Consider the following 25,186-nt stretch of genomic DNA (forward strand, 5'->3'; position numbering starts at 1 on the left):
GACAGGGTTTCTCTGTGTAGCTTTGCGCCTTTCCTGGAACTCACTTGGTAGCCCAGGCTGGCCTCGAACTCACAGAGATCCGCCTGGCTCTGCCTCCCGAGTGCTGGGATTAAAGGCGTGCGCCACCACTGCCCGGCGAAAATGGTTAATTCTTATATCTAGACCTAGTATTTTGACCTATCTAAACCATCCTGTTAGTTTGGCTTCCTTGGAATGTATTATGCCATCTGTGAACAAAGATCAGCTTGCTTCCTGCTTCCCATCAGCGTCCACTCATTTCTTTATCTTGTGTTTTCTCAAACCTCCAGAAATCTGTGAAATGATAATAGCATAAACAGAAACGATTGCTTGTTCCTGATCTTCTGGAACATTCAGTCATTCACCATGAAGTGTGATGCTAACTATAGGTGTGTCTAGGCTATTTCTGTGTGTGTGTGTGTGTGTGTGTGTGTGTGTGTGTGTGTGTGTGTACATGTGTGTATAGGGGGTTTGGATGTATATATGTTAGTATGTATGTTTGTATGCAGGTATGTGTGTGTGTGTGTGTGTGTGTGTGTTTCTAGTACATTTTTAAAAACTCAGCTGAAGAATATCCCTTTTTTGTTTGTTTGTTTTGTTTTTTTGAGACAGGGTTTCTCTGTGTAGTTTTGGTGCCTGTCCTGGATCTCACTCTGTAGACCAGGATGGCCTCAAACTCACAGAGATCCACCTGGCTCTGCCTCCTGAGTGCTGGAATTAAAGGCATGAGCCACTACCGCCCGGCCTGAGGAATATTCTTTTGTTTCTCATTTGCCAAGAATTTTTATCAGTCATGAGTGCTGAATCCTGCAAATACTTTATTTGCATTTAAAGAGCTGATTGTATAGTTTTAAAATTATGCTAATATGGTGAATTATAGTGATTGATTTTGAAGGATTTAATTTTACATTCCTGTAATAAATCTCATCTGGGCATGGCTTTATTATATGTTAATCATATGCATGCATACTTATGTCATTGTATTACATATGCATATATAATCTAGTTATGGATATGCATTTACTTATATTAATTTCATTCACTGACATTTTATAACCAAATCTTTATTTTTTGAATATGAGACTTTGAGTTGTTTTTATTATTTTTAATATCTTCGTGCTATGTCATATGCTGTAGAAAATTAAACTACAGATTCAGCACATATAAAGAAGATGGCAATTGGTTATAAAAATTCCACTGGATAGGCTAGGCATTTGGCTCAGCTTGTAGAGTATTAGCATAGCATGCACAAGGCCCTGAGTTCAATCCCCAGAAACGCATGTACTGGTTTTGGTAGTGCGTATCTTTAACACCAGAATTTACAAGGTAGAGGCAGGATCAAAAATTCAAGATTGTGGCTGATTATGAGGTCAGACTGAACTACATGAAATCCTATTATAAGGGAAAAAAAAGAGTTTCACTGTTAAATAAAGAGAAGAATGCCCATGAGTTGTCAACCAGCTACATATTTCTGGGCTTCATTACACATAAAAATTATGGGACTTTTTTCTTATGTGAAGGCAACCTAAGACATCAAGAATCTGTCCAAGACTAGCCTTAAAGAGCACAGGGTTGGAGGAGACTCAAATTGTTTGAGTAGGGAAGGTAGGTTAGGAAACCAGGACTTAGAACAGTGAGCCAAGGCCAGAGGCACACCACATGCTGAACAAGATTTTAAACATAGGCTTACATGATGTTATATAGGCTCACATGATGTCATAGAGGCTGACATGATGTCATATAGGCTCAAATGAAGTCATTGCTATTTCTGTGTAAAGACTGAGCATCACACATCAGCACATGCTAATTTTCCCTCATGAGTGAAATGCAGGATTTCCCACCATTGAAAGATCCTGGAGTCTTAGCAGATTGGATGTGGCTTTGTATTTTGTGTCATTTTCTGAAATCATCCTGCTTACATATGTATCTAATCCTTGAAGATTTTGCTATCTAAGCAGAAATGAAACTACTGGATAGAGTACCCATTCTCAGAAGCTTGGTATAAACTCTTTATACAGGCACAGCACCCAGCAGACTCACGACAAGCATTATTTTTCATGTTATTTTTAACATTCATGTTGTTAACTTGAAACTGTATAATTCTGCATCTTTATAATGGCAGTGTTTTTGTACCACACACTTACTGAATATTTACTTGATGTCAAACTTTTTCTTAGTGAAACAGGTATATTTTAGGAGAAAAAATTCTGGTTCTCATGGAACTCAGATGCCAGTAAGGAATGACTAGAATCAAACCAACAAGAAATATAAGTCAGCCAAAAATAAGTTCTAGGAAGCCAGAGACACAGGGATAATGTATTTTTATTCAAGTCAATAGATAGTCTACCAAATGTTATGATGTTCCAGTCAATCTATTTAACAGAAATAGCAAGGATATCAAATAGACAGTTGGGCTGGCCACATTACCTCAGTAGTAGATAGCTTGTCTATTGTGTACAGGCCCTAAATTTAATCTAGTCTCCCCAGCACAAACACACACATTCATAGTTCAACACTGGGAATGATGGCTCAGTCCTGTAATCTCAGCACTGAAGAGGCTGAGGCTGGAGATCTCGGCAAATTCAAGGCCAGCTTTGGCTACATAGTAAGCCAAGCCAATCTGCAGTATAAGGTGACTATTTTTGTTTTTGTTTTGTTTAGAAAGACAAAACAAGCAAAACCCCAAGGACAGTTGAATTAATGAACTTGAGCAGGATTGATGTCTGGATTGAAAGCAAACAGGAGAGACTCATTAGCATAGATGGAATTTCAGTGTGGTGATAGGATGATACATTTGAAGTAGTAGAGATCCCACAGACAAAGGAATATCCCCCAAATCAGGTACCAATACATCCCCAAATCTGGTTGTCCTCATGGCACCTTATGCCCACTGTCTGTGTTGACTAGGATAGAGATCAGGGATGGAGCCCCGAGCCACTGTTTCCAGTGTCTTCACAATAGACAAACACTGTTTATGAAGGATGGGAAAGAATGAGCATTAGAATACCAAGAACTCACATTTTCTTCCCAGTAGCCTCCATCTACAAAAATACAAATGCTATTCGTTTACACAGACTGCAAAGAGTAAACAATATTCTTCAGAAAATGTTGAAACAGAAAACATTGAGTTGAGTTAATGTACTTCAGCATAAAAAGAGGGAGGTAGGAGGCTGCCCACTCCTTGGTGCTGTTCAGGGCCCATTGAGGAGCCATCAGGAGCAAGGGGACCTCCAGAGCTAAAAAATGATGTTAAATGGGGAAAGACATATATTGACCCCTTTTTGAATCTTGTGATTGATGAGCATGTGGAGATGGCAGCTAGTGGACAGCAGCATAAAATCAGAATGGTGGACATGTGAGGAACCAGCATCATCGTGTTAGAAGCTTTGGAAAGAGCCTACGTCAACAATGGCTGTTCAGCAGAGGAGTCACGTGCCTCCCAAAGGGCCTGTTTGAGTGTGGTATAGAATTGGGGTCATATGCATTTTATATGAAATGTTTTGTTAGATAAACTCTGTGATATTCAGAAAAAGAGAGTGAGGAGAAATTGAAGAGGAGAGACTGTGGGGATAATCATCAGTGGGTCCGATGTGTTGAGGCTGCTGATCTGCTGGTATACTACATACAGTCCTGGAGACTGTGGAAGGTGTCTAAAAGTCATGGGTGAGATAAAACAGTCACTGTGGATTATCAAGACACCAACACTCCTGTAAGTGCCTTCCATGGAATATTAATTCACTGACTCCTCACACCAACCATGAGGCACAGACACTATGGTAAAGTCCATTCTAAAGCTAAACAGATTAAAGTAACGGGCAGAGAAGAAATCCACCTCAATTCGGAGTTGATGGCTAGGGTTCAAGCTCTGCAATAGGGTGCAGAGACTTCACTTGCAGCATTATGCCATTCTGCTTTGCAACAAGGGCTCTTCATTTCATGTTTCATCATTAGAGACTGTCTAGAAATCATCAGGGCTAATCAGAATTTTCATTAGCATTGCTATTTGATGTTTTCACATATTAACAGTTTCCAAGAAGTAGTGAAACATAACCTAGAAACAAAGTTGCAGAGGTAGAGTAGATAGAATCATCCCAATTTTCACAGGATGGGATGGAGTATTGCTAAAATCTCAAATAAGGTTTTTCAATGCTATTGTGCTAATATGAGACTACTAGACAAAACAGGGAAGATGAAATTATATGACGATTTGTCAAGTACTACATGGTTTGGTCCTGGAAGCCTGATTGGGACAGCAACGGAATAAAGAGAAGACAGACACACAAACACATGTACAGAAATGTTGGGTTTAGTTGGGCTGTATTCACTCTGGATGTTTCCTCTGATGAAGGAAACAAATGGGAACGTCAGCTCAGAGTGGGGGAGCCAGCTAGCCTTAGCAGTAGCTAGTTTTGCACACATTGATCAATTGTACTTGGACTAGAGGAAAGTTTTGCCAGGTCTCGTGGGTCAGAAGCATTGGCTCTTAACATGGCCATGCCGTGCCAACAATACATAGTCAATCAGGAGTTCATCCATACCTTACACATTCACTCAGGGGTTCATTGGCTCCCTGCAATCACTGATAAAAGAAAAAAATACAATAGAGGAAAATCCCTTTACAGAATTAATAATATACAATGTCAGATAGTAAACTCCATACAAAGTACTGGTACCTATATCAATAACGTTATGAAATTTTAGTAGGATCTAAAAAATAAAGTTTAACAAATATAATGGGTTTTGAATAGGAAAGTAGTATTTCTAAACTATGTTTTTTTTCCCTTAGCTGGATATATAGCACCAACACTATTCTAATGACAAAAAATATCACTGATAATGATTTTGAGCTTTATGAAGAGCTTGAAATTTCATCTGGGAACCAATATGCTAATAGTCACATCTGGAGAGCAAAGGAAGTTGAAAAACAAGGGTGCGGAGAACAGAGATTAATTTTTTCCATTTATACCTGAGTAAGTTTTCATTTTTTACATCATTATGATGTAAGAGTAATTGGCAGGAATGGATAAGGCTGTGAAGAGGTCAGAGCCCAGGCCCTCTCATGTATCAGTAAAATGGAAGGCCACTACCAAGATATAAACACAAAACAATGATGACATGGAGTAGACGTCCACAAATATATTTTATTTCATGGTTTAGAATAATTTAGATGAAATGTATATGATAAAGAGAGAACACAGTGAGGAGAGAAACCGCTATTCTCACAAAGCGTGCTGATAGGATCACTCGGCAAGTCATAACAACAACAAAAAACAGCTTAGTGTCTCAGTTCATTCTGTGTTCCCATATCAAACTCAGGAAGCCTGAGAAGTGAAGAGTCAAAGAAGATAAATTTGAGCCCTTAAATTTTTTGGAGTGAAGGGACTATGGATGGGAAAGGTCACAAGTAAAAGAGGAATAGATTTGACAACAAATGATTTACGTTTTCTCTTAACCTTCAAAAAAAAATTCCAGCAAAATAAAAGTATACACCAACACCTTCTCCTCTCCAATTAACTCCCATGGCTGAAGTTTTCCTATATAGGCCAAAAATATGCTCTTGAGAGAGATAGGTAAGGCAAAGATTAGCTATAAGAAGCAGAAAGGCAACACTGCATACCGTGTATGCCATTGATGCAAACAAATTCAAGCCTCCTCCAAATGCACAGATCTAGAACTGTAAAATGTCCTGTTAGGCTGTGCATAGATCCATGTGGGATCTTTAGCTGGCAAGGACATCTAACAGGACTCAGTGGCCCTGGGGCATCTTTGGAACACCAGTCCTCTTTTCCCACATGACCTCATCTGGTTGTGTGGTTAAAAAGGCTGCAGTTTATATGAGCATTTGGAGATCCAGCCATTTTTCAAATAGAAAACTTGAGTTTTACTTTTAGACAACTATGACATTCTTTCTCTTGGGCTGGTGGGATGGCTCAGAGGGGTACAATGCCTGCCACTATGGCTGACACCTGATTCAGTCCGTGGGTCCCACATAGTGGAAGGAAGAACTGAAGTTTTGTAGAGCATCTTGATGCTCACACTGGCTCTGTGGTAGGAGCCCCTCCCCCTTATACACACACACACACACACACACACACACACACACACACACACACGCTAAAAGACATTCTGTCTCTTGTTTACAGTTTTTCTCCCAATTGTATGAGTTAAAAGACAAATATATCCTGTTCAAATTCATATCTAAAATCAAATTTAGCTGTTTCATATATACTTACCGACTTGCTATGCTTATAAATTTGATGGGTTATGAAGCTGAACAATAATCTAAATGACAGCTTTTCATTAAAAATTGCTTCAATAGGATCCAGAGAACAAAAGACACATAAACCAGGCCTTATCTGAAATTAAGATTTTATTTCCTTTCTGGAAAACAGGCCAAATAGTCTTTTTCCTTTGCACATGTCCTCAGCATGACTGCACATTAGAAAATAATTTTAAAGACTGATATTTCCTAAATAGGTTGTATGTGATGACAGTGAGTGAAAGAATTAATAATGAAAAGTTCAAATTTTGAATATTGCATTCACTGAATATATTTTATACAATACTTTAAAGTCTTTAAAGCTGTGTTTGGAAAGCATATTTACTCTTGAAACTGGTATCTCTACACACTTTTGTACAGTTCCTTTAATTTCTGGAGATTAAACAAGCATTCAGGGACCCTGTCCTTGAACCTCACTTTTTACCAGCTCTGACTCCTTTGTCATTGGTCTGTTTGGTCCCAAGTCAAAGGACAAACTTAACACTTCCTCACTGACTGCGTGGCTTGTGTTAACACCCTAACAGGAGTTGCGCCTCCTCTGTTGAGGGTATTTCTCCTAGACACTCAACAATGCTATTTCACAATATTCAGCATCTCATAAATCAAAACAGTTATTAGACATTCCAATAAAATACAGTTTAGACAAGAGTCAGTCAATACAAACTGATCTAGTACAAGGGAGATAATAAACTAGAGTGGACCTTAAAGAAGAATACATGAGCAGCATAAGCCATACTTCATGGGTTAAAAAAAATAGCACACACAGTTGGGTGGCTAGAAAAGTGGGGGTGGATCTGAGTAATGGGGGAAATACAATCAAGACTTTGAACAAGATTATCAAAAAAACTAATAAAAATTCTCGAAAAGCTCAGTGGTTAAGAGCACTGGCTGCTCAGCAAAGGTTTGATTCCAAGGCACCTCCATGGCACTCACAACTGTGTATGAGTACAGTCTCGTCAGATCACATGTTCTCTTCTGTCCTCCATGAGCACTGCACCCACAACATGCAGGCAAAACGTCCATGCACATAAAATAAAATTTAAACAGCAATAATGGGTTTGTTCCAATATTCAAAGGAAAAAATGAGCATCATAAAGCAAGAAATGGAAGATAAAAGAAAACAGCTAAGTGAACATTTCACAGATGAATAAAATAAACTTTTATCCATAAACACTGGATAGAATTAAAAGATTAGGGCCTGAAGAAATAAAGAACTATGATCTTGAAGGTAGAAACAGAATCAACGTAAATTAAAAGACAAAAGAAAAAATGCCAAAAAAAAAATATAAATTACAAGTGAATGGTGGGTTAATACCCAAAGTTCCAGAGCCCCATAAAGAGTGGCAAAGAAAGAATACTCGGGCAAAAGCAATAAAATTTATGGACTCACAGATCCAAGAGGCTTATTAAACAGCAGCAAAAACAAAAAGAAAACCACACCAAAGCATGCCGTGATGAAATTACTACACACCATGAAAAAGAGCCAAAGAATTTCACAAGGAGGAAGGCAGAAGTAATTGCGCACTGGTTACCGAGAACAGCGAGAGCAAGGGCCCAATGGCGCAGCCGCGCAGGACTTGGGAAGCAAAGACTGTTCATTTAGACTTTGACTTTATCTTTTTTTTTTTTTTTAGTTTTAATTTTTTTTTCATAGTTTACATACCAACTACAGTTCCCCCTCCCCTCCTCCCCCTTTCACCCCACCTCCTCTCACCCCAAGCCCCATCCACTTCCCAGAAAGGGTAAGGCCTCCCATGGGGAGTCAGCAAAGCCTGGCACGTCTAGTTGAAGTAGGATTCAGGCCCTCCCCATTGTATCAAGGCTGAGCAAGGCATCCCTCCATAGGAAATGGGCTCCAAAAAGCCAACTCATGCACCAGGGATAAATCCTGGCCCCACGAACAGACCAAGCTACACAACTGTCACTCAAATGCAGAGGGTCTAGTTCGGTCCCATGCAGGCTCCCCAGCCATCGGTCCAGAGTCTGTGACGTCCCAGGAGCTTGACTCAGTTGTCTCTGTCTGGGTTTCCCTGTCATGATCTTGATCCCCCTTGCTCATGTAATCCATCCTCCCTCTCTTCAACTGGACTCCAGGTGCTCTGGCCAGTGCTTGGTTGTAGACCTCTGCATCTGCTCCCATCAGTTACTGCATGGAGGTTATATGTAGAATAGAACAGTGGTATCTCAGGTCTGGAGAGAGTGGAGAATTGATGGCATTGCATCACTGGGGAGATTTTCATTTGAGGAGCCTACAAAGATGAAATGACCATCTTACAAAAGCAATATACAGATTCAATGCAATCCCCATCAAAATCAAAACACAATTCTTCACAGACCTCAGAAGAACAATACTCAACTTCATATGGAAAAATAAAAAAAAAACCCGGGGTAGCCAAAACAATTCTGTACAATAAAACAAGACCTCAAGCTCTACTATAGAGTTATAGTAATAAAAACAGCTTGGTATTGACATAAAAACCAATGGAATTGAATTGAAGACCCTGACATTAACCCACGAACATATGAACACCTGATTTTTGACAAAGAAGCCAAAACTGTACAATGGAAAAAAGAAAGCCTCTTCAACAAACGGTGCTGGCATAACTGGATCAACATGTAGAAGAATATAAATAGATCCATATCTATCGCTATGCATAAAACTCAAGTCCAAGTGGATCAAAGACCTCAACATAAATCCAGTTAGACTGAACCTGATAAAAGAGAAAGTGGGAAGTAGTCTTGAACGCTTTGGCACAGGAGACCACTTCCTAAATATAACACCAGTACTACAGTCACCAAGAGTGACAACAAATGGGACCTCCTGAAACTGAGAAACTTCTGTAAGGCAACTGACGCTTCATCTTATAAAGCTTTTCCAGGCAAACAAAAGAATGAGGAAATTTCAGGACAACAGACACACACTTCAAGAATATAAAGTGAGAGGCTGGAGAGATGGCTCAGTGGTTAAGAGCACTGGCTGTTCTTCCAGAGGACACAGGTTCAATTCCCAGCACCCACATGGTAGATTACAACTATCTGTAACTCTAGTTCCAGGGGATCCGACACCTTCACACAGACACATAGACAGGCAAAACAGCAAATGCACATAATTTTTTTTAAACATCATTAAAGAATATGACATGAAGTTCTTAGGCAGAAAAAAAAATTCCAGTTGGATAATTGAAATTATGCAGTAGTACAAAGGACACTGGAAATGGCATGTGGGTAACTCCAAAATACATTTGCCCATTTTTTTCTTCTATTGACATATATTAAGTGCACAAAATAATGGGCTTCACGGGGGTGCTCCATACATATCCAAAAACTGCTTTGATGGTATTAGCCCCCATCACCTCTGTCAATCCCACTGCCCTCACCTCTTCTACCTCCCCTAGAGTTCTCTCTCTATTTTCATGTCTTTTTCAAAACCTAGGGTGCACATGAGATGGAAGACTGTGCAGTTTCTCTCTCCCCGAGCCTGGTTTATGTCATCTAACACGATGCAGTAGTTTGCATGGGAAGTGTCCCCAACAAGCCCATGTCCTTGAACACTTGTTTCTTAGCTGGTAATGCTCTTTAGGAAGACAGTGGAACCTTTAGGAGGTGGAGTTTCACTGGGAAAAGTGAGTCACTGGCTTGGGCCCTGAGTTTATAGCCCAGGCCCCATGTACCATCTGCTCTCTGTTTCCCAACTGCAGGTAGAATGTAGTCAGGCACCTCAAGCTCCTGGTGTTGTATTTCCTGGTCATGATAGACTGTCTCTTTGAACTGTAAGATGAAATAAACCCTTCACCCTTGAGCTGCTTCTTGTCAGGTATGTGGCCAGAGTGGTAAGGAAAGCAACTAGTACCCAGGATGGCCTCCAGATCCATCCACTTTCCTGCAAGTGACATGGCTTCATTCTTGATGGCTTAAAGATACTCCACTGTGTATATACCACAATTTCTTGTTTTCCATCCACTCAAGGGAACCAAGTGCCATAATAAATGGGTATGTGGATATGTCTACTGTATGATACCTTTGATTCCTTCAGGCATATGTTCAGGAATGGGACAGGTGGAGTTTTAAAGTTCTTTTTAAAAGGCAGCTTGACTGCTTGGAGTAGTGGTGCATGCCTGTAATTTTTCTACTCCAGAGGCTGAGACAAATCATGAGATCATGTCCGTCTGAGCTAATATCCTGTCTCAAAAAAGCAGAGTGAGGGGTGAGGTTGATTATTTGACACAACAATGATAGCAAGCATTTTGAGGTATAGAACACATAGAAAAATATTTGTGACAAGAGAGAATGAAGAACGTGGGGGACAGTGAGAGCAGACCTGGTAAAGCTTTTCTGTTATTATGAGATGTTATTCGGAAGTAGACCACTATTAGGTAAAGACATAAAATGTCAGGCGCGGGACACACAGCTGAGATGGACAGATACAGAAATTACCCACTGCTGCTCAACAGTGGAAAAAGCAGTCAAACACTGAGGTCATTCAACTGAAAGGGAAGAAGGAACAGAGAAGAGCAAACTGAGGAATGAGTGGTATACATATAAAAGAAATAGCAAAAGGATATTTAAACCCCCAAATGCTAAAAGCTACATTAAACATAAGTGAATTATACACTCAGGCTGGAAGGCTGAGGCTGTATATCTTAGATAAAGAGGCAAGACTGTAGATGTAATCCTAAACGGTCTTGTTAAATAAGAAACAGAGCCAAATAAAGAGTTAAAAGCCCAGAGATTGAGCAGTAGCCAAGAGCTAAGACCACCTTATCTTACGACTCGCTGCCGTCCTTCCCCTGAGAGAGAGACCTTGTTCCTGTGTCCTGTCTTTTTATTGCCTTTCTGATCTGCCTTCTCATTGGTTTTAAAGCCAATCACATGACTTCCTCATCACTGCCTGTCTATACGGACCTCCAGGTCTCTATGGTTTGTACTTAGATTAAAGGTTCGGGTCACCGCTTGGCTATGTCCTTGAACACACAGAGATCTGCCTGTGATGTGATCAGATTAAGGGCATGTGCCACCACCGCCGGACTTCTGCCAAATGGCTTGCTCTTAGCTCTGACCCCTAGGCAACTTTATTTATTAACATACAAATAAAATCACATTTCAGCACAAATAAAATATCACCATACAAGACCCCAGAAGATCCAAGTTTATGTCTCATACATGAAGCAATTTTTTCTTTTACTTTTTAAAAGTATTTTTTTGAGATTATAATTACATCATTTCTCTTTTCCTCATGACCTCTTTTTTATTAATTGGTCATACACACACACACACACACACACACACACACACACACACACACATCCCTAAATACATAAATACAACCTGTCTAATCTGTATGTTACTTGTATGTATTTAGCATGTGTATATGGTGTATTTATTCAAATATATGTGTGTAAGGGGCATGGAGACCAGAGAATGACACTAGGTGTCTCCCTCTATCACTCTCTACCTTCTACATTGAGGCAGGGTCTCTTACTGAACTCAGAGCTTGCAGATTTGACTAGTATAGTCAAGCATGCTCTGATGACCTGCCTCTCAACAGCTGGGATTATAAACAGGCTACTCCACCTGTGTGGTATCTATGTGGGTGCTAGAATCTGAATGCTGGTCCTGACATCCTTTTTTTTAATTAAGAAAATTTTTTCATTCATTTTATACACCAATCAAAGATCCCCTCTTCCCTCCTCCTTCACCCCCCCCCCCACCAGCCTCCCCTCCCAAACCCAACTCACACTCCACAAGAAGGCAAGGCCTCCCATGTGGAGGCACATTCAGTAGAGGCAAGTCTAAGCCCTTCCCCCCGCCTCAAGGCTGCACGAGATGTCCCATCATAGGTAGTGGGCTCTAAAAAGCGTGCTCATGCACCAGAGATGGATTCTGATCCTACTGCCAGGGGCCCTCCCAAACAGATCAAGCTACACAAATATCTCGCCATGCAAAGGGCCTAGTCCAGTCCCATGTAGACTCCACAGCCATTGATCCAATTTTCGTGAGTTCCCTCTAGTTTGGTTTGGTTGTCCCTGCATGTTTTCCCATTATGATCCTGATGCACTTGCTCATAGAATCCCTCTTCTCTCTCTTTGACTGGACTCCTGGAGCTCTGTCTAGTGATTGGCTGTGGATCTCTGCATCTGCTTCCATAAGTCACTGCAGAAAAGTTTGTGATGACAGCTGGTCCTTACATTCTGAGGCAACCAGTTTACCCACTGAGCCTGCTCCCCAGTCCTGCCCTCTCTGCCTTCTAAACATGGTCTCTACACGAGTCTGTCCTTGAATTTCCAATGCCTCTGAGGCTGACTTTGAACTTCTGAACCTCTCACTCCACTTCTTGAGTGCTGGGATTACAGGTGTGAATCCTCATGGCCCATTTATGCAGTGGGTAGGGTGGAACCCCGGGGGCTTTGATAGGCTGCATAAGTACTCTATTCACTGAGTTACATCTTGAGCCCCGCAGGAAGCACTCTTTAGGTAAAAAGATACAAATGGGTCGTAAAGAGACAGAGGCTGAAATGAAGGAAAGGAAGATCTGTGCAATGCAAACACTGGTCAAAGGGCAGCTATAGTGAGTGTGTATCAGGTGAGATTCCAGAGCAGGAAAGAGTAAGCAATGAATTAGCTCAAGTGTTTTCATAACAGCCGCGGGATGGTAGAGGAGGAAAGATGAAGTATGGAGAGTTTCCCATATCATAACCAGAAGTCAGTTAAAAAGGACAAATCAATTTGAAAAAATTGATTCCATTCTGCGCAGAAGTTTGAAGGAGCTTGGGGCGCTGGATTAACTTCCATCCTCTTAGTACCCTGTGGTTTTCCTGATTCTATGTAGCTTTGTATTGTCAAAGTAGGAAAAACTAAACTGCAAAAGTAAATGTAAGCACATTAGATTCCTAGCTATCAAAATGAAACATTGTCAATAGTTATTCCAGACTATGTCCAGATGTTAGGAGAATGCAGCTTAGCTGTCTTGCCTGCAGCAGGCAAGGCTGTGAGTCATTTTCTTGATTAATGATTGATGTGGGAGTGTATGTGTGCGTGCTTGTGTGCGTGTGTGCGTACGTGTCTAGTAAAAAGAATTCTTCCGTGGTCTCTGCTCTAATTCCTTCCTCGAGTTCCTGCCCCAACTTTCCTTAGTGGCAGTGATGATCTGTAAAGTGGGAGGATTTTTGTTTGTTTGTTTTTTTTTTGTTTTTGTTTTTTTTGTTTTGTTTTTTTTTTTTTTGTTTTGAGACAGGGTTTCTCTGTGTAGTTTTGGTACCTGTCCTGGATCTTACTCTATAGACCAGACTGGCCTCGAACTTGCCTGGCTCCGCCTCCTGAGTGCTTGGATTAAAGGCATGTGCCACCACCGTCTGGCTTAAACTGGGAGTTTTAAGATGAAATAAACTCTTTCCTCCCCTGAGGTGGTTTTATCCCAGCAACAGGAAGCACCAGGGCAGTGTATAAAGAGGAACTGGAGAGCAGATGGAAGAGACATACAGTAGTGATCCGGAAGGGCTGAAGACAGGATGAAGGGCCACTTCTACATGGACATGTTTCATTATGAGTCTTTGGTATGCTACATAGTTATTATTCTAGTTTTTGAAATAAGCTTTGCAAACATAAGCAATATTTTTAAGTAGAAATTTCAAATTCTTTTTCTTCCTTTCTGGGCATTCACTGCTTCTAGAATTTAAGCCAAACCCTAAACTAGCTTTCAGTTGATGCTGTTAAGATTCATTTTATAAAATAAAAAAGAAAACATTAGACAACACAGGTTGGAAGTTAATATGTTGGAACCTATGAGCCCCCAGGGACAAGAACACTAACTGGAAAAACTAGGAAGGGAGTGTTCTTGATCTCCAGGGCCCCCAAAGACAATCTGATTATTTTTAGACAAAAAATGAGCATAAATGACATTTTAAGGACTGAATTACACACATGACCTTGGCTACTTCCAATTTATGTTGGGTGCCTTAATATAGATTAGAACAGCACTGACTTATTTTCCTGATGATAGTTTAGTGAAAAGGGACTTACAAAGTTTAACTTACTCTTGCAAGGCTCAAATAGCAGAAACACTTTTGTCCTCCAATATAAGCCTGTCCATAGCCACAGATTGTAGAGAAGTTTCTCCTGGTGGTCGGGATTGAACCCAAGAGCCTTGACGTGCAAGACAAGCATTCTAATACTTAGCTACATCCTCAACCTATTAGCCAATAGATCCTTGGTTTTCTAGACCAGCACACTCAAGTAATCTGGAATGTATCTCATTGTTTTTTTTTTTTTTTTGGTTTTTCGAGACAGGGTTTCTCTGTGTAGCTTTGCGCCTTTCCTGGAACTCACTTGGTAGCCCAGGCTGGCCTCGAACTCACAGAGATCCGCCTGGCTCTGCCTCCCAAGTGCTGGGATTAAAGGCGTGCGCCACCACCGCCCGGCATGTATCTCATTGTTAAAGTGAGTAGTAAAGTAATTATTTCAAGCAGGTCTGCAACTTGTTTTTATTCCTAGAAATGCCAGTGCAGAATAAAATTGATTTATTTCAATATAATAATATAATGTGATCTATATTATGTAACATAATAATATAATGCCACAAGCCTTTTTTTCTGTAGATGCCTGGTGTTGAAAGTCCACATGCAGGGGGGGTGGGGCTTAGACACCTTGGCTGATTTGCTTCTTCAAGGAGTGGCATCCAGAATGTCCCTACTCTACCCTGGCTTTCTCCAACAGAACTACTGCTCAGTATGACTCCATTTATGCAAGTTTATATGATCTTAATCTATGATATTGGTGGTAAGAGATGAAATTAAATTTCTCCCTACATAACACCTAATTATGGCTTAGGTGACGCTAAGTGTTTAAGTTGCCAGGGTTGAAATGAGTTTAAAACTCTAGGTTTTAGGGCTTGAAAAGAATAAAACTTGAAGCTAATTGTATTGCTTTATTTATGTGATAACGGATAAAAGCTGTGATTTTTTTTTTTTTATCACAAGGGCTTGTCCACTCTAGAAACTGTAATAAGCTCAGCTGAGACCAGTAAAACCACTTGATTTATTTCTCTCCTGAAATCACAGCCATTCTCAGTCATCACACCTTTCTTGGTCTCAACTAAACCTTCTTAGGCATGAAGGTGCTAAACCTTCATTGATGAAGATAACAATTGTTTATTTAGGTCAAATATACAGTTTGCCAATCTTCCGCCCAGTTATGTTTCAGAGAAGATATAAGAGAAAAGACCAACAAGACATAGACTTTAAAAATTAATGTCCTGGTACTAACCCATTAGGTACTGAATATGTACTGCAAAATGCTTGTCATCATTTGCTGATACGCATCACTGTTTTAATAAAGCACATTTTCCCTCCTTAGTGGACCTCTATTGAGCAGATATATCTAATACCCACATAGATACGTTAGTGCTATATGCCCTTCAGCCCTCCCTCAGATAACCTCCAAAATAAGATAAAGTGACAGATTTCCACTTGACTGTAAACTCCATTGAACATACTTCAGATCTTCCCTTTGGTCATGGACAGGGAAGCTTCCTGTCCCAGAACATTTCCTCCCTTTAGCCTGAATCTTTTTTCTTCTGAGGTAGGAAGATGGCCTCTTCTAATGTAGAGTGTTGCTTGGTGCTGTATGCATGCTGTCTCTGGGTACACCACCTCAGGAAGGCTTAGCATTAGGTAGATTTTCTTCACCTAAACCACAGAGGGTGATTCCAGTACCCGCCTCCTGCAGAACGAGCACCTCTTTCTTCTTAGGCCCCCAGATCACTACTCAGTCTCTTTACACATTTAAAAGGAGACAATAATGTCATAACGTGCATATACAATGAAAACTATTTTTTGCAAAGCCAGATTGTCATATCATATCATGATACTATTTCACCACAAAAAAAGAGGGAGAACACCCTGGTGAGTAGGTTGATGTTACTCCAGAGATGCTCCTAGGAAAAGGGTCAGATGGAAATGTTTAACTTGGAGGGACAGGCTGGTATTTGGAAACAGAAATTGTACCAGAAAGCTTTGGAATGTTTTAGAAATAGGTTTAGAAAAAGGTAAGCTCTTGTTTGTTCTAATCCAAAAGCTTTAGTTTTTGAATAACCAAAGAGACGTTGTCAAATAGACTGACCATCTAACAGAGACAGGCTTATGTTCATGCTGTACTAACTCAAACAATAACAAAGACGTAGTTGCTGGAGCTGATGGCTCAGGTTGGACTGTGACTTACACACACACACACACACACACACACGCACGCACGCACGCACGCACGCGCGCACACACACACACGCACGCATGCACACACATACATTTTTTTTTACTTGGGGTGATTTTTTTTTTCAGTGCTGGAGATTATAAGGCAAGTGCTTTACCACATTACAGCCCAGTTTGTTATTTTAGGAAGAATTCTAAAACCTAAGGGAACAATCTCTCCCGAATGTTTGGAAACAGTCTTTTGACCTATCAACCCAGAGACTCTGAGGGCTGAGAACTTGGAAATGCAGCGGGATGGTGAGGAGCGGTGCTGTTGGTTTCGGGTTATTGTGGTACCATCCAGCCAGTGGCCTCTTATCTACAGGGTTAAAAAAAGAAAACCGGTAACACTATTAAAAGCAACGATGACTCTGAGACTTGCTAAGTATTTGTGATGCATCATCCAGTCACTGCTCGATCTTGAAGAACTAACCAGACAACAGAGTCTCATTGATAAAAAATGCAAAGCCCACAGCCAAGGAGTGTTGTAATTTATCTCCAATTGGAAATGAAGGAATGTGATGATCTCGCCTGGCAGTGGCTTATCCGCGTGGAAAGCGAGTTCTAGCTATGTGCTGGAGGACTTCTGTGACATAGGCGAGAGCCGGGCTCGGCAGTGGCTGGCAGGGCTTTACAGTGAATCAGCAGATCTATATTTAAATCTTAGGATTTCATGTCCCAGACTTGAAACAGCAAATGCTAGTTAATGAAAAATAAGCTGGAATAAGAAAATCTGTAGTTCTGAAGATCCCAAGAGGACAATAAAAACAACTTCCTTGCCTACCAATAGCACTTTGTTTTTTTTTAAACATCCACACATTTAATTTCATCTCATCCTCACAACAACCCTGCAAAGTGAGTGTTAACAGACCCATTGTACAGCTGAGAAACAGGTTTTAAATATTTTTAGGTATCTTGCTGGAAGTCATACATTGAATGAAAGAACCCAGACAAGGCTAGACCTCTTCTCTTTCTGTCTGTCTCTCATTTCCCTATATCTCTGCATCCTTTTTGTTCTGAACTCGTTGTGTGGACTGGAAACAGGAAGAAAACTGCTTTAAATCAAACTTGTTGTGAGTGTCTTATGTCTGGAGTTACTCTAGGAGACGTTTTGCAAGCTCTGTATCTGGAGTCACTGTGTAGGTACGGAGTGTTACCATCTGGCATAGCACAGGGTACCTTTTGATGCTGGTCAATGTACGTTTAAAACATCCAGGAGAATGTCTGTAGACACTTTCTCTTCTGTGCCTCCATAAAGTGTGGCATCCCTTATATACAAATTACTGGCCTGTCCATGACACTGTCAATCCTTTAGCCTCTTAGTAGCATGTTTTTCAGAGCCGATAGAATACCAGGATGGCAAAGGAAGGACTGCCAGGTACCAAGTTATCTCCTTTTCATTCTCAGCCAAAACCTCCTCTACCTCTTGCTACATTTTACATTGTACAAATTGACAGCGACACCGGGTCTTTTTAAATCACAAGTTCACTTTGTTGAGAAACAGTACACATCACATGACTTAAACCGATCAAACCTCACTTAGGTCAGAAATAAAAATACAATTAAAAAAAAAAAACATCAACCACAAAATATAAAGTCAGTATGGTTATGAGCCAGGCCTACACATTTTAGTGTCACACATTTTCAGTAATAGTCTATGCAAAAATAATTCCCCCTTTGGTCACAGCAGTGAGGAAAACACAGGTAGAAACAATGTATGTGTTGAGCTGATTTGTGGCTATCTCACATAAAGCCATCTGCTCTTATGATCTCTAGCCGGATTTAGATAATGGACCAAAAAGCCCCCTCCCCCACCCCCTGCCCCAAGAGTCAGGCTGCAAGGCTGTGCGGCTCAGGTGGAAACAGGGATGAATTTGATGGACTTGGACGATTTAGGCGAGTCCTTCCACATCCCTGTGCTGTTTGTGGGGCTTCGGTTGTTCGAGTAAGAAGTCTGCCTTCTGCTCATGCTGTCCGAGTCGTCCTTGGTGAATTTCTGCACCACGCTTTGGCAGCATGGAAAACTTTGGACACAGTCTTGCAGGAGATGGCCGCTAAAAAACATGTATATCCAGGGGTTGCAGCAGCTGTTCAAGGAGGCTAGTAGCGCTGTGATGGTGATGGAGGGGTTTTCTGAATCTGTGGGGGAAGTTGTGGGGAGAGATTGTTTAATAAACAGCCAAAGCAAAGACACTGCACTGAATTAATCTATTTTTTCCTCCTGAACAATGAGTTAAAAAGTTGCATGTTAGTATAGAAACGAACATTTTATTTGTTAGGGAGACAGCTGTTACTTCAGAGAAATGAGTGCTTTTTGAAAGTTGGTTATAAAAGGAAATATCTAAAAGTTAGTGTGAATAGTTTAAACCAGACACTGTTAGAGCAGTTCGATATAATGGGTAGGAATTCTAAGAAGGTGAAGTTATTGAATAATTTATTTAAAAAACTGTACACCGGTAGGGGCCTTTGTGAATAGATACGGTGTTTACAGAACGGAAATCTGAAGTGCTTATAACCACATACACCAAATTACACTCATCCTAATAACTTGGGCACAGTATGCCATACGGGCTGTGTTGAGCAGAAGTGAACGAAAACTCCAGGGAAGAGGGGAGTGAAAAGAGATCTCCAAAGAAGCTGGCTTGAGTCGTTTAGTAGTTTGCTTGGGTGTCATTAGACATTTGGCTTGATTTTTAAAAGACCATCTTTGATTGTAGTTCAAACGAATTATAATGAGAAAAACATCTGGGTTCTGTGTGACCCTGTTCCAAATAAATAATAATAATAATAATAAAAACATAATTACAGCAGACAGCAACAAAACCCCTAGTAGCTGAATTGGGGATTCAAACAGGATTTTGAAATATTCTGTGAGGTACCCCTAGAGAACTACATGGCTACCACAACTTTTCAAAGTGAAACGATTGCACTGATGATAATTAAAAAAAAAAAAATAGGAAGAACCACCAAACACCCAATTTCTCCTGATTACTATACAGACTTGGATCATTTCACTTTCGTCATGGCAAAATAAACTGTAGACCAGTGATTCTCAACCTGTGGGTCCCTTTGGATGTTGAACGATCCCTTCACAGGGGTCACCTAAGACCATCCTGCGTTATCAGATATTTACATTACAATTCACAACAGTAGCAAAATTAGAGTTACAAAGTAGCAATGAGAATAATTTTACGGTTGGGGGTCATCACACAATGAGGAACTGTAGTAAAGGGTCACAGCGTTAGGACGGCTGAGAACCGCTGCTCTACACCGTTCACTGCTTCGTGCTAAGTGCTGCAGAGGTGACCATAGCCAAGCATGGCATTTAAAAAATACTAGACATTCTCCATATGTATAGCACAAGTAAGAATTTTAGTAATTATGTCCAAATTTCAATAAGCAATAGAATTTTTCAATTTGATTGACACTCTTAGAGGCTTCTTGGAGGGGAAAGGTAAACAAAAAAGATTTTCCATGTATTCCTCATTGTTAGCAATGTAGCCTACAAATGTATTTATTTAAATGACATCTGTGAATGTTAAAAACAATACTCATAAAATAAACTGTATGTATTCCATGCCTCAATCCTAACACTGGAAAAAGATACGGCTTCTCCCAGATTTTCTATCCTGACTAGACTTTTCTTCAGGAATACTTCTGTAACACACTTGGTTTGGAAATTTTTCTTCTTATTAAAGGAAGATATATTACAAGGCAGAAAATTAAATAATAGCCTCCTGGGGAATGGGTTTTTCTGTTTTGTGATGGAAACTGAAATGAAACTAGCCAGCAGGGGATGAGAAACTTCCACAGTAAACTACAGAGCTATTTGTGTGGTGTGAATAGTTCTGTTGTCAAATTTGTGCTGAAAGACTAGTGAACGAGTCCCCTGAATTGAGATGATCAACGCTCCTGCTGTGGAGTGCCGGGAAAAGAAAGTTATTATGGTTAGAAAAAAATGAAAATATCATAATGAGGAAGGATGCATGAACTAAAAGCCAGTTTAGACTTCTTGAATCCTTTCCTAGCCTTTTCCAGAAAAGTGTGTCCATCTCTACCCTTGACCTGGGCAGAATTTCATCAGGAGTTTTCTGTTAATTATGATAGATTCCTAAATCGAAGAAAAAGCCACCCTGACACTAAGAATACTTCCTAGGGCTTGAAGGCAGGGTATCCAAGAAGTTTTAAGTTATTTGGAAAATGTCACTATTGTTTTGCAACTAGTGGGTGACTCTAGGCACAGTGCGTGGCCTTAGGCTGGTTATACATGCTGACACCTGGGCCCGACTGTACGTTGGGCAGGGAGGGGACACCCAAGAATTTGCACTTTTGCTTATCTCCCCCTCCCTATCCCCTGTAATGTGGACATGGAAGACTTTTATGCATGTAGAAGCTTAGTTATTGAGCAGGTACTATGAAATCTCTCTCTCTCTCTCTCTCTCTCTCTCTCTCTCTCTCTCTCTCTCTCACACACACACACACACACACACACACACACACACACACACACACACAGCCCCCATGTTCTCACTACATACCGGTCCAGATGAAATTGTCATCCCAGACGGACCACATCTGGACGATGAAGAAAGGCGCCCAGCAGAGGATGTAGGCAGTCACGATCACAAAGGTCATCTTCACTGTGCGGATCTTGGCACGGGAAATGGTCTTCACGCTGCTGACACAAGGCGTGACCAGAAGCCCCTTGTGGAAGGGACCTGGGGTGTCCCCAGAGTCCTTGCTGCCCTTGCTCTGCCGCGACGCCGTCTTCCCACGGACGTTGCGCCAGATGTGGTAGCAGATGAAGCCGTAGCAGGTACCCAAGATGACCACAGGTACCACGAAGACACCACTGGTCATCCAGGTCACGTAGGCACGGGTACCCCAGGGCTGGATAAAGGTAGCCCAGCAGTCTTGGGTTTTGGTACCGTTGTTCACCTCGATTTCGATCATGGAGAAGATGAAGTACTGCGGCGTGCTCAGTAGGAAACTCAGCACCCAAGAGGCGGCGATCATGAGGCGCGAGCGGCGTGCGGGCTGCTGCAGGGTCTTGAGCGGGTGGCACACCGCGATGTAGCGGTCGGCGGTCATGACCACCAGCATGTAGGCGGACGCGAACATGGCAAACACCTGCAGGTGCTTCACCACGCGGCACAGCCAATCCGGCCCGCGGAAGCGGTAGGTGATGTCCCAGCACAGCTGCGGCAACACTTGGAAGAAGGCGACCGCCAAGTCTGCCAGGCTGAGGTGTCGGATGAAGAGGTGCATGCGGGATGTCTTGCGGGGCGTGCGATGCAACGCCAGCAGCACACTGCTGTTGCCCAGCACGGCCACCACGAAAATCACCGCCAGCACGGCGATCTCCAGCTTGGCCAGCTCCTCGTTGCGCACATCCCCGGGAGGGTCGTTACCTTCCTGGAGCAGCCCCGCTGCTGCCTCCCGGCTGCTGTTGGCATCCTCGGCGCTCAGAGGCCACCACTGGCTGGAGTTGTTGGCCGCCGGATCGTGGGAACCTCGCGGGAAACTCATGCTGTCGGTGCAGCACCTGGGGGGGGGGGGCTGTCCGGCGTGGGCTGCTTCCTTCCTGCCTCCGAGGACCCGGAGACCCTTGTCCTAAGCTCCGCTGGCTGTCCTCCCTCCCTTCGATCTCTTGGCTGCGCAATCCCAGCAGCGCAGGGCGAGCGGTTTGGGGTGGGATGTTCGCGCCTGTCCGTGCTGCCCCGGAGCAGGGAAGCTGCTAGAGCTTCCCACACTCCGCACTCCCAATACACTCTTTGGCTGTCTCAGGACGCGCTCCCCCACGTTCTAGCGGCTGGAGACTGTCCCCACGCCCCTAACCCCCACCCCTCCGAGTCCTTTGTGATTTGTCCTCTTGCCTTGTTGCAGGGGTGGAGCTGAGACTCCTGGATTCCTCTGCAGAGCCAGGCGCTTTCCCCCGCTCTGCCCCAAACTTCTCTGGGCGCCTCAGGGTTTCCTCCAGCCCCTTTGACAAGCCAATTTAAAGCCAAACAGGACGTCAACAGGAGCAGTAAATGCGTCCTTAGAGATCTGCGTCTGCTGGCCCTGCGAACTCAGCGCGCCTGAACTTAAGAGTCTGCCTGGTCCTCCCGGCCCCGCGTTTCCCCAGCTCCGCACTTAGGCTAGCCACTCAGGCTGATTTTATTCCTCTCCCGGTTTCCCGCTACCCTACCCGTTGTCTGTGGGGGTAAACATCCCGTGACTTAAATGGATCTCTCTTTCTGATGACTTCGTCACCCTGCCTTTGCCTGCGAACAGGAAAGACCCACTCACTGGCACCGTGCCCTCCTCTTGCTGGGTGTACATAATCTACGGTGTTGACTCCACATGCTCAGCGTGGGACCCGCAACAACAGGCGTTTCTCTAGAAAGCCCGATTCCCACAGCCACAGGGTGGAGAGAATTGGGCTGCACTAGTCCGTGGAGACACAGTCTGGTTAATTCAAGACTGAATTCCGCGGACATTACCTAGAGCAGTCAAAGAAGAGAGCTGAGAACCAGATGTCTGTCTTTATCTCCATCGCTGTCTCTGTCTGTCTGTCTGTCCAGCTGGGCTCTTAAGCTAGGAGCTAGAGAGAGGGAAAGAGGCATTTGGAAAGAAGAGAAGAAAACTCCTCCACCCTACCCTCACAGTAATTAATCGTTTGCACAACTGAGTCCCCGCTGTGGTGCTTCAGGGGAAACACCTAGAGACTCCGTTGGCTGTCTTAACTCTGGCCAAGGGAGGCTACCCAGGACAGCAGGGGGAGCTGTTTCTGAAGGAGGAACACACAAACTTCACAGATAACAGAGAAAGGATCTTAACTTTCTTGGGAGTTAGAACGTTGGTCTACCTGTGGCAACAGTACAAATCTGATTGCTTCCAGAAAATATTTTGATTTTTGTGATTGCACTTCACAAAAGAAAATGTTTTATTCGGTGCAGGTAGCTTTGCTACATGATTCCATGCATTCCTATAGAAACCTCAGGGCTGTTACGTTAAGAGTGAGGGTGGTGCACACCTTTAAATCCCAGCACTCGAGAGGCAGAGGCAGGCAGATCTTTGTGAGTTTGAGGCCAGCCTGGTCTACAGAGCGAGATCCAGGAAACGCGCAAAGCTACACAGAGAAACCATGTCTTCCCCCCCCCCGCCTCCCCCCCAAAAAAGAGTGAGGGACTTGAAGTACGGAGGCAGCAGAGTTTCACCGTGGTTAGATAAGCCTTGGTTTATACATCTTAAAAATGGCAATGAAACTATGTGCTGTTCTCATGTATGAAGTTAACTGGAGAATCACGCGATGGTAGTGGTGGAGAGATACTGTGAAGATGGAACTCGGTGGTCATATGGGATTTTTCTCCAAGATGACCAGGAAAATAACAAAAGTGAAAGGTTTCCAAACCATTCATTTGAGGGAAAAAAAAAAAAAACTTCAAGCAATTTGATTTGATTACAATCACTATCTCAGAGCGGAGACTGTTTTTTTGTTTTTTTGTTTTTTTTTTTTCGAGACAGGGTTTCTCTGTGTAGCTTTGCGCCTTTTCCTGGAACTCACTTGGTAGCCCAGGTTGGCCTCGAACTCACAGAGATCCGCCTGGCTCTGCCTCCTGAGTGCTGGGATTAAAGGCGTGCGCCACCACCGCCCGGCAATTTGATTACAGCCACTGTCTCAGAGCGGAGAACTTTTTTTTTTTTAAGACACAAATTGCATTATTAGCGTTCTATATGAGAAATACTGTTGTCTGAACCCAGTGTCTGCAGAAGAGGTCCATTGGCCAGAACTATGAAGCCTTATAGCTCTTGGGAGGACACATTTTAACTGTGTTTCCCTGGGAGAGGGAATGGGTGTTCTTAATCCAAAGATGGGGCATCTCGGGAAATCACAAATGTTAAGCCATTTGATCCAACTATCAAATTGTGTTCAAGTTTCCAATTCATAAGCATAACTTGAATCAATGGATACAATTGGAAGATACTATGTTATTCAGTAACATTACCAGCCACCTACATGTGCACATATACACATATACATCTGTGTGCACGCATGCCCAAGTGCAAGTGTGTGTGTGTGTGTGTGTACACACAAATACGTATGCATTTACCTGACACTTTTCTGAGTGCCATAGGGTCTAGCAATTAGGTTAAAAAGTGTTACAAATTCCAGTATCAGTTCCTTTCTTTTTCAACTCACAAGTTTTAAAAAACAATGTCATCTTTTTTGGGGGGGTTCCATATTCAAAAGAAAGTAGGACCACTAAGATGGATGTAACTTACTGGACCCCTACGGAAGTTCCCCCAGAAGGATAAAGGAATTATGGAGTTGGGAAACACAGAGTGCTTTCCATGGTATCTTGTGCTTTTTCTTTTGGCACTCTGAATTTATTCTTTGGTATTAAGAGTTTTTCTCTCTTGCTCTCCAGGGGTTTCAGTTAGCTTGTTTGGGAGATGGGACTGAGGTGATGAAAAGGAATGATGGAAATTAAAGTGTGTATGCTTTATTGTTGTCTTGCATTTGCTAATGATGCTCTTTCCAGTCAGCGATTCCAGATGTCCAGTTCATGCAAACAGCGATGTCCTTCTCTTACTAGCTGGGTCTTTGTTTTCATCGTTGAGCTTCAGATGCTTCAATCAGTTAAAATATTTGTGAGAAATATTC

The 25,186-nt window shown here is 42.3% G+C and overlaps 1 protein-coding gene across 1 annotated transcript; it reads right to left on the reverse strand.

The window, feature by feature from the left end:
- Positions 1-17,513: 17,513 nt before the first annotated feature.
- Avpr1a (arginine vasopressin receptor 1A) lies at positions 17,514-22,325 on the reverse strand. Its single transcript, XM_059245444.1, has 2 exons — positions 21,075-22,325; positions 17,514-18,675 (listed from the first exon to the last, which is right to left on the reverse strand). The coding sequence occupies exons 1-2, from the start codon at positions 22,063-22,065 to the stop codon at positions 18,389-18,391; spliced, it is 1,278 nt and encodes a 425-aa protein (XP_059101427.1). The 5' UTR covers positions 22,066-22,325; the 3' UTR covers positions 17,514-18,388.
- Positions 22,326-25,186: the final 2,861 nt, after the last annotated feature.

This window comes from Peromyscus eremicus, chromosome 18, assembly GCF_949786415.1.
Source record: "Peromyscus eremicus chromosome 18, PerEre_H2_v1, whole genome shotgun sequence".
Lineage (NCBI taxonomy): Eukaryota > Metazoa > Chordata > Mammalia > Rodentia > Cricetidae > Peromyscus > Peromyscus eremicus.

Excerpts from the sequence above, each read along its gene's own strand:
- Avpr1a (XM_059245444.1), bottom strand. The coding sequence starts at position 22,065 with ATGAGTTTCCCGCGAGGTTCCCACGATCCGGCGGCCAACAACTCCAGC. Across the intron at positions 18,676-21,074 it reads TGACAATTTCATCTGGACCG|ATTCAGAAAACCCCTCCATC; the intron begins GTATGTAGTGAG and ends CTTCCCCCACAG.